Raw genomic sequence first — 10,900 nt, 5'->3', positions numbered from 1 at the left:
ATATGCTATCTACAAGAATTTATTTTAGATTTAAGGGTACATATGGGCTGAAAATGAAAATGTGGAAAAATAGTTTATGGGATGCTTTTGTTACTTTAATTGTTTTCTATTTTTAAGTGACTAACTAATATTTATTGATATGTGCTATGTACTTGATATTCTCTAGGTACTAGAGTTTGGGGCTTTTTATGTTATAGATTTATGTATATAAATATATAATAAATATTAGAGATAAATCTATAAGCATTTTTTAAAAATGAATAAAAGGTGCTAGATTTGTGGCTGTGAACCCTCGCCCCTCCCCCAAAAAAAACCTCCTAAATACACAGATAGTGTATGTCAGACACTAAAAGTATTTCTTGCTTTCAATAAATGTAAAGTCTAGACTAGCAACGTTTATTATTGTTATCTGTATGATTTTATTATTGTTTAATAACATGTTTATAATAATATTAATGATTTTTACTTTTGATGTAATGTTATCATTACATAATGATTATTCCCTCATTTTATTTTATATATATCACAGACATTTTGTCAAATGCTCTGGAGCGATAGCACAGTGGGTAGGGCGTTCGCCTTACAAGCGGCCAACATGGCCGACCCGAGTTCGATTCCTCCGCCCTTCTCGGAGAGCCCGGCAAGCTACCGAGAGTATCTCGCCCACACGGCAGAGCCTGACAAGCCACCCGTGATGTATTCGATATGCCAGACACAGTAACAACAAAGTCTCCAATGGAGACGTTACTGGGCCCGCTCGAGCAAATCGACAATCAACGGGAGGGCCTTTACCTTTACCTTTACCACAGACATTTTATTTATTTTTTAGAATAGTTTTTTTAATTTCAATGTCATTGTTTTATACTTGCAATGTTTTAAACCATGCCCATTACCAACGTGAAGAATCATTCCACCATTATCCTAAGCCCATCTCCCTTTCAACATGCGAACACTGTCAGTTCACAGTTCTCTTGACCATATTTCCACTGGCAGCTGTCTAAACCCTTGATTTGCTTCTTTGTATTCTACATATGAATTAGATCATCTGATGTTTGTCCTCTTTTTTTCCTAATCATTTTATTCAGTCTGATTTCCTCCAATTTCATCCAAGTTACAGAAAACTGCAAGATTTCATCTTTAGTCATAGCTGAAAAATATTAAGATGAAAGTATATCTCAGGTCAAATCAAATGTATAACATTGAATTCTTTTAAAGTGTGAAAACAAAATCTTGTCATTTTTGGCTCATTCTTCTTTTCACTTTTCACAATGAACAATGAAAATTAAAAGTATAAGCTATTCTCTAAGTAAAAAATAAGTAATGCATGTAATGGTACTAATTTAACCTCGTATTTAGTACTTTAATATTCTCTTTCCTTCACCTGTTTCCCTACAAATATTTATCATGGATTTAAAATTTTTCAATTTTAGTAAATCTTTCTATATATTTTTCCTGAAACAGATGTCAGTCTTTTCACCAGAAGAAAGAAGAAAGAAAGAAAGAAAGAAAGAAAGAAAGAAAGAAAGAAAGAAAGGAAGGAAGGAAGGAAGGAAGGAAGGAAGAAAGAAAGAAAGAAAGAAAGAAAGAAAGAAAGAAAGAAAGAAAGAAAGAAAGAAAGAAAGAAAGACCTTATCCTCAGCTGAATCTCAGAAATGTCATTCTGTCTCTACCAATTCTTAAGTTTGTTCATCCTGAAAAAAGTTAAATTTTTCATATTCACTCACTTTATCATAAACCTGTAAGTTATTCACTTTGTCTGCAACCGGAAGCAAAAGTGGCATCATAAAAATCCATTTGGCACTACAGTACAATGAGTAGAGCATTTGCCTTGGAGGTGACCAACCCAGGTTGGACACTCAGCATCCTGTATGATCCTGAGAGAACCTCCAAAAGTAATTCCTACATAAAGGATCAAGACGAAACCCTGAGCCCTGCCAGTGTACCCTAATTGCCCCTCCAAAAAAAATTTGATTGGTCTCATTATGTGAACATGCCCAGACTAGCAAATAAATCTTTTTTTAATGGCTTCCTTTTTTCCCACTGAATTCTGCCACCATAGAAGATAAAAAAAATCTCAGTAGTTATTTTTGTTATTTGCTGTTTGTCCCTTATGCAGCACTTAAAATTGACTAACTCATTATAACTATAGTTGTGGAAAGTTATTCCCTTGTGAATTCTCTTTTTATCATAAGGTTGTAGGGAAAAGGGTGAAATTCCTAAGGGAGTCATGTTCCACATTTGTTTGTCTCTTGTGGCTTCAGAAATCATTTCATCATGTTTGTTCTGGGGAATTCTGTTTAACTTTGAAACTTAAATACAGCCGAAAGGCAAGAGGAAAGAAAAGATAAGCTAGCAGCTCAGCTATAAGAGTGAGCCACCACCTCTGGATATTTTTCTAGAATATAATTCATCAAGAGAAAAGAAGACATTCAAATTCTTACCAACTGGAACTTTTTAAAAAACAGAGAGAGATCAAGCCATAGGTCAGTATTTGGGACAGGAGGGAAAATGAGATACCACCTATTAGAAATAGAACATTTATATTGTTCTAGTCTAGTACTTTCTAGTACTTTCTCTACTTTGTTCTTCTTTTTGGGCACCCAGTCCTTGACATCTTAAAATTCCTAAGGGATGCACAGACTATTCATTTTTTGATTTTTAAGTCCCACATCATAAGTCACAATTCAGAAAACAGTGGAATTTGAGTGCTCTGAGAAATTTACATTTTCTGTTCTACTCATTTCACAGATAAAAAAGCTGCACTAAATCTGTCACTTTTTGAGTTTAAATAAATAAATAAATAAATAAAACAATAAATAGAATAATTATATTATTTATTTATTCTTTTTTTTTTTTTTTTTGCTTTTTGGGTCACACCTGGTGATGCACAGGGGTTACTCCTGGCTCTGCACTCAGGAATTACTCCTGGCGGTGCTCAGGGGAATGATATGTGGTGCTGGGAATCGAACCCGTGTCAGTCATTTGCAAGGCAAATGCCCTACCCGCTGTGCTATCTCTCCAGCCCTAATTAGAATAATTAATTAGTGGAAGTCAAGACTTATAATCACAATTCCAGACTCTTTCACCAGTATGCTTTTTGTATGAATTTTTGGAAGCAAAGAATACAGATACCTAAAATATATTTAGCTCATATTTGCATATATCAGGTTTTAATATTGCTGATATTTTTAAATATTCAAGTTTATTGTTTAACATGGAATATGTTTGTTCATTTAGCATTCTACCATTCATTTGACAGTCAAATGGATGTAATCCAAAAGGAAACAAATATTTGTCTTAGTCAAATTCTAGTTTGGAATGTCATAGAACTAGTTGTGCCTTCTCTTTTCAAGTAACATAATTGTTAGAAGATGAAAATAGATTCTCCCTTAAGGCTTAAGATAATCTAATCTATGTATATTATTTGTACCACTTCTATGGAATAAGCACTACAGGCTCTCCTCATACCCCCAGAGTAAACAATGCCCATTTATATAGCTACTGAATAAATTATCTATACTGCCAAAAAATGTCAAATGCATTGCCAAGCAGTTATCATTGCTACTGAATAGAGCAGTAACATATTATTTTGTACAAACATGTATAGATACCTATATACATGTATACTAATCAAGTTAATGAGCTAGTCAATAAATTTAATTTACAAAGAAAAAGGTGGAACTCCAAGAAGGTAAATGGTTTGATGAAAATCAATAGCACTAGGTAGCAAAGCTGAGATATGCCTATCAGAAAAGAGAACAGGTATAGGTAGACCAAAAATAAAGTCATACAAACTAATGTTACCTTAATTTAATATGTGGTAGCAATTACGGAGCTAATGAAATCCTTCAAAGGACTAGAGTACATGTCTGGCAAGCATGAGGCTCAAAGTTTAATCCCCTGTACCAGAGACTGCTCTATCTCTTCCCACACCCAACAGCACCCGCAAGGCCCATTAGCACATCACATCCGCCTGAGTACCTAAAACTATCAAGCCTGCACTATAGGCTGGGCACCATCTGGTGATTCCAAGTCCACCAAATTCCACTGGAGAAGTTTACAAAAAGAAAAAAAAAAACCTTCAGCAATTAGAGTGTGCATCATTAAATTAGTTTATGAACCTTCTAAATAATTACAAAGAACAAGTCTGAAACTCATTTTATAGGAAGTAACCTAATTCTGAGAGGAATTTCATGAAAATCCCTGTGTTCTTTTGTAAGCTGTAAATTATATCTTGCCATGAATGTACATACAACACACACACACACACACACACAATATTTGGGATGGGTTTAGAGAGAATGGGCAAGGTCCTTTGTGATTACAGAAATAGCTTTTCACACATGTCCTCATTTAACCAGAACTTTTGAACTATAAGACATAAAAGAATGGTTTTCTAATGATATTTTTGTTTTTGTTTTTCATGGTCAAGGGCTTTTATTTAGGAAAAGTTCTTCTATCCCCATTTTATTGGGAGTTTTTGTCATGAATGGCTCTTTGATCTTGTCAAATGCTTTCTCTATGTCTATCAATATAAAATTTTAATTTTCCCCTTATTAACATGATTGTGTTATGTTGGCCAGAATGTATATTGCAAATCATCTTTGTCATCCCTGGGATGGGTCCTCTTAGTTATTGTGTATGATGTTTTGATGGATTTTGATGTGTTGTTGAATTTGGCTTGTTTTGAGGATCTATGTTTATCATGGATATAGGTCTTATAGTTTTCTTTGGTGATGTCTCTGTTTTCTATTCACTTCATAGAAGTGAAGTTTGTACCCTGTGGGAAGGGTACAAACTGGAAGGATTACTGTTTCTTTGATTTACATGAAGAGCCTGAGAAGGCCAATTGACATTTGTGAATGACGAGAAGAGAGTAAATCAGCATGTGCTGAGCTGTAGTTCTGTCCTCATTTCTGGATAGACCGAGCTGTTTCTTTGTTCTTCTCAGGCATCTCAGAGTTCCATCTCAGAGTTCTCTCATCTTCTCATGGTGTGGTTTCACCCCGGCATTTTCAAACTTGATCCCTGGAACCATTCTCTTATCAGTAACACCATGTAGTTGGACAGAAAAAGTCTCTCAGTTTCAACAGCAAAATTGAAACTCTTTCACTCACTAAAGCAGGCGGGTTGGGGGGAGGGGACGATTAAAACAAAAGCAACTGGATGTATCATTTCTATTTTTCATTGTGGTTTATTTTCAGATTCCCATGTGAAGTAGTGAGAGGGGCACAGAAGAACAGAGAAGAATAGAAATTAAATTGGTTCTTTCAGATTCAGATACTGATACTCTGCTAAGTCATTGGTGCACTTTAAAAATTCTGTCAAAGCTTTTACTTCTCTATCAATATAACTTATGAAATGATGTGTGCATTCAGATGCAGGGAAAATAAGATGAATAGGATAAGAACAAGTACTTTTTTTCAAACCAATGTTATTTACTGAGGTCCAGTTGATATATAATGGGTTGAGGATACTAAGGTATAAAATGTTAGGCTTTAATGTAATCTAAGAAGTCATCATTACAATCAACATAGTAAACTAACCTGCCATCCCAAAACGTTTCCACATGCCCTTTAAAAGTTTTTCTCTTTTGCTCCCCCTTTCATGTATACCACTACCTAGACAGCCATATACCTACGCTCTACAGTATTGATTATCCTGAGTTATTTTAAATTTCCACAAATGTAATTGTGAAACGTATGCTCTTCTTTTTATACCAATTTTTATGTATCTCCTTATTTTGATATACATAAAAGATTATTCATCCATGTCTTAGGCATCAATTGCATTATTTCATTTCATAGATATACTAGTTTCACATGTAAATTATATGAAATATCATAAAAATGTATAAGATATATAAATTTCATAATTTAGCCTATCACCCATGAAGGTCTGCGTGATAGTCCCAGGGGCTTCTTGAATAACTAAAGAGGTGGGTAGATAAGGAGTATGCATTTGCAAGTGTGTTTGTGTGTGTATGTGTGTGTGTTTAATTTTATACTGCCAAAGTGGTTTGTTAAAGTACTTATAATACTTTACATTATACCAAAATTTCTGAGATTTCCAATTGCTCAACTTCTTTGTGAGCTTTCTCTATGGTTTGTCTCTTCTCTTTTTTATCCATGCAAATAATTGTGTGACTTTATTCTATTGTGATTTTTATTTTTATGCAATTATAGAAAATGATAGGAGAATTCATATCTGAATTTGAAATGAATACATACTCTTAACTGAAAAATTAGTTCAAGCCTCTGGCTCACTCTTTTGTGATGTTTGTTTGATTAATAGTGAGTCTTAAAATTATGTATTGAGCACAAGTTTTTTATGATAAATATATTTGGATTCTAAGTTTTATTGGGGGACTAAATCATACCTGCCAAGGCTCAAGGCTTACTCCTAACTTGTGCTTGAGGGCACTCCTGGCAGTTTGCAGAGGAACTTGTCAGTGTCCAGGAACAAACTGGGGTCATCTACATGCAAGGCAAGCACTGTGATCTTTGTACTAAATATTTTTGTTAATAATTTCTTCAATGTTTGTATTTTATTCTGGTTCCTAATTGATTTTTTAATGGAATGAATAACACAATCACAACATTTTTAAGAATGCATTGAGTGGGAGTAAATATAAGTACTTTGTAAATTATAAACTCCTGGGCAAATATGCATTACTAATTATTCTTTATTGGACCTTCTTTGCCATAGTGAATTATTATCCTAAGAAAATGAATAAGTTAGGAATACTACTTTTAACCAGCCCAGGATTTAATATAACAATTTATGAATTTTCATACTCCATAAAAGATAATTGGGACAATTCTGCATTCTTAAATTTCTTCAATGATCAAAAAATTGAAACATATTCAGTCTTATTTCTTGCTTCAGCTTTAGGTAGAAATGTTACTTCCTTCTAAATTAATTTATGGCTTGTTTTTTATTTTATTTGGTTTCATTTGGCCTAATTCCTTTAAATTTTTCCATGGACCACATATTCATCAACCAAAAAAAAATTAAATTCATGTTTGTGACCACAGAGATAAAAGGTAAAGGTAAAGGTAAAGGCCCTCCCGTTGTTCATTGATTTGCTCGAGCGGGCCCAGTAACGTCTCCATTGGAGATTTTGTTGTTACTGTGCCTGGCATATCAAATACGTCACGGGGAGCTTGCCAGGCTCTGCCGTGCGGGCGAGATACTCTCGGTAGCTTGCCAGGCTCTCCGAGAGGGGCAGAGGAATCGAACTCGGGTCGGCCATGTTGGCTGCGTGCAAGGCAAACGCCCTACCGCTGTGCTATCGCTCCAGCCCACAGAGATAAATAACATTTTTTAAATTTTCCTTGAGTAAATTATGTTGAATCTTAACTCTGAGCCAAGTGATGGATCAACCTGTTGGCTAGGCATTAGAATTGTCCAAAGGCACACAAAGCTCTTTCTTCAGCTTAATTACACCTCATTCTTCATCCCAGTTATTTCTAAAAATAAAAAATTCCATGCATGATAGTCAAGACAAAATAAAAGAGAATCCAAAACAAAGATAAAACCTTTATCAAATAAAAATGTTCTCTATATACATAGAAGAAAACAAAGTGAAATAGACCCTAGAGTCATACAGACAGGCTGTGTTAGTTACTGGCTGTTGACTTTGAGGTCATTTAATTTAGCCTTGTGAAGTTCATGCCCAATTCAATCAGCTTAATCAATAGTTGAATAAATAGCAGTAACTTCTACATTAAGTATAAATATAAATAAAATATAAATAAAGGCCCTCCCGTTGATCGTCGATTTGCTCGAGCGGGCCCAGTAACGTCTCCATTGGAGACTTTGTTGTTACTGTGTCTGGCATATCGGATACTCTCGGTAGCTTGCCGGGCTCTCTGAGAGGGGCGGAGGAATCGAACTCGGGTCGGCCATGTTGGCCGCGTGTAAGGCGAACGCCCTACCCGCTGTGCAAAAATTATCCTTAAACTTTCATAGATACAGAATAAAGATCATTGGGGTCACCACCATCAGAGTTGTGGAGATGAAATTATATAATTTGAAAGCACTCAAAGTTCTGTCAAATAGTTAAAACTCACTAGTTCCTCAATTTTGAAAATGTGTTTTGCCTTGTAAGTGACCAACCTGAGTTCAATGTCCAGAACCCCATATGGTCCCACAAGCATGGAATGATACTTGAGCTCAGAATCAGGTCTAAACTCTGAGCACTGCAGGTGTGACCCCTACCCACCTCCAAAGTACTTTTTATTACGTACTCCCTTCTCAATTATTTACCATCTGCTCCAATTTTTCCTTTTCTATATAGGTATATGTGTGTTAATGAGTTATATACTATAAACCTTGGGGGTTTTGTTCCAGTCTGCACCTCAATGCAATTAAATTAATATACTCATAGTCTGTATTTGTATTTTCTTTGTTTTAGAAAGAAAAAAGACACTGAAAATTACCCTTTGTTAACCAAGTATTACAATAATTAATTGCACAGATCAGCAAACATGTGATTAAAACCTCAGAGTACCACAGTTGTTTTCGAAATTGAGCTCATCAACCCAGAGATATCTTCTGTTTGAGCTGGCTATCTGGAGAGAACACAGGACCATTATCTCCTTCACTGGGGTCATTTGAGTTATTCTGTTGGTCACAGAATCATTACCGTGAGGATCTTTAGGAATAACTCCAAGCAATAAAGCAAATTCCAGCACACACATTGAAACAATGGATAAAGAAAACCACTCAGTGGTGACTGAATTTATCTTTATGGGTATCACTCAAGACCCTCAGCTACAGATCATCTTCTTTGTGGTTTTCCTCCTGGTCTACCTGATCAACGTAGTGGGGAATGTTGGCATGATTATCCTGATCATAACAGACTCTCAGCTTCACACACCCATGTACTTTTTCCTCTGCAACCTCTCTTTTGTCGACCTGGGCTACTCCTCAGCCATTGCCCCCAGGATGCTGGCTGACTTCCTGACAACACGCAAAGTCATCTCTTTCTCCAGTTGTGCCACCCAGTTTGCTTTTTTTGTTGGTTTTGTGGATGCTGAGTGCTATGTCCTGGCTGCTATGGCCTATGATCGTTTTGTGGCCATCTGTCGACCCCTCCACTACAGCACGCTCATGTCCAAGCGTGTCTGCTGGGCTCTCATGTTGGGCTCGTACTTAGCTGGTCTGGTGAGTTTAGTAGCCCACACATCCCTTACCTTCAGTTTGAGTTACTGTGGTTCCAATATCATCAACCACTTCTTCTGCGAAATACCACCACTCTTGGCCCTCTCTTGCTCGGACACCTACATCAGCGAGATATTGCTCTTTAGCTTGTGTGGTTTCATCGAATTCAGCACAATCCTCATTATCTTCATCTCCTATGCATTTATTCTCGTTGCAATCATCCGCATGCGCTCAGCGGAAGGTCGCCTAAAGGCATTCTCCACCTGTGGGTCTCACCTGACTGGTGTCACCCTGTTCTATGGCACAGTTATGTTCATGTATCTCAGACCAACCTCCAGCTACTCCCTCGACCAAGACAAGTGGGCATCTGTGTTCTACACTATTATCATCCCCATGTTGAATCCTTTGATCTACAGTTTACGCAACAAGGATGTAAAAGGTGCATTTAAAAAACTCATTGGAAGAAAATCCTAATAATTATTTAAAGATGTTTATCTAGTATCATCACAGGTATATGACAGTGATAGAAGGATGGGACCAGGACATATCAAATGCAAGTAAATTTACAATAAATAGTACCTAGCTTACTCAGTGAACTTTAATTTATGTAGGGTGTTCTATAATCCTACAATATATGATCTGAAGGAAGCATAGATTAATATTTTAAAAAGAATATGCATTACATTTTTAGTTAAAATTGGCTTCTTGCCTCACTTAAAAACAGATAGAACTTGAAAGAGAAATTGACAATACTCTGAAGCATATTTTTTGGCTAGGGTCATAAGAAAAGAAAGCTCAGATGTTGAAATTTTCTCTAATCTGAAAGAAGTCAGAGGAAATTAAGTTAAATACATGAGGATTGGGGTTAGATACCAAATTAATAATTTCAAAATTTATTGTTCACATATTTAGGAATAAAAACAATGAACTCAAGGTACATGCCAGATTGTAACTGTACAAAACACTTAAGGTGCAAACTTGGTAACAGAAAGTTGATTTTTGTCTTGGTTACTTTGTTTTTTAAGTTAAAGCAGGTTTTATTTCTGTTTTGTGCATTAGAGAGAGAGAGAGAGAGAGAAGAGAGAGAGAGAGGACGTGCTCAAGAAAAAATGTGGGCTACTGCAGAGTGGAGAAGTATCTCCCAGTACACATCCCAACATTAGATATAGAAGTATGAAAGTCCACATCTCAAGAGGGGAGATGCAGGTGACACATATGCCCAGATAGCACATGTGCTCTGCAGCAACACATGGGCATAGTCAGCACATGGCTCAGGCATTATATGTGCTGCTTTGGCTACTGTTTTATTTCTCTAGAACTGCTGCCACCACCAACAAAACCAGGATCTATGTAAAGTCAAAGATTTAAGAAATGGAGGCAGGTCTCGGGGCTGGAGTGATAGCACAGCGGGTAGGGCGTTTGCCTTGCACGTGGCCAACCCAGTTCTATTCCAGCATCCCATATGGTCCCCTGAGCACCGCCAGGGGTGATTCCTGAGTGCAGAGCCAGGAGTAACCCCTGTGCATCGCCAGGTGTGACCCAAAAAGCCAAAAAAAAAAAAGAAAAGAAAAAGAAATGGAGGCAGGTCTGCTCCTAACAAAGCATATGAACATGGATGAAACCTTTTTTCGCCTGTAAGTTTCAGTCACTGAATTCCTTTGATTTCTCTGTCTACTCTTCAAAATGGTGAGCATCACAATTTGAGCATCAAGGATATGTTGATATTCTTGCA

The 10,900-nt window shown here is 36.4% G+C and overlaps 1 protein-coding gene across 1 annotated transcript; it reads left to right on the top strand.

Moving 5' to 3' along the window:
* The first annotated feature begins 8,712 nt into the window (after positions 1 to 8,712).
* On the top strand, positions 8,713 to 9,642 carry LOC130046167 (olfactory receptor 1019). The gene has a single exon (XM_056139085.1). It carries the CDS (start codon positions 8,713 to 8,715, stop codon positions 9,640 to 9,642), a length of 930 nt encoding a protein of 309 aa, XP_055995060.1.
* Positions 9,643 to 10,900: the final 1,258 nt, after the last annotated feature.

The sequence above is a fragment of the Sorex fumeus genome, unplaced genomic scaffold, assembly GCF_029834395.1.
Source record: "Sorex fumeus unplaced genomic scaffold, SorFum_2.1 ptg000007l, whole genome shotgun sequence".
NCBI classification, from domain to species: domain Eukaryota; kingdom Metazoa; phylum Chordata; class Mammalia; order Eulipotyphla; family Soricidae; genus Sorex; species Sorex fumeus.
The sequence above is the reverse complement of the archived record's forward strand: the minus strand, read 5'-3'. Positions and strand labels throughout refer to the sequence as shown.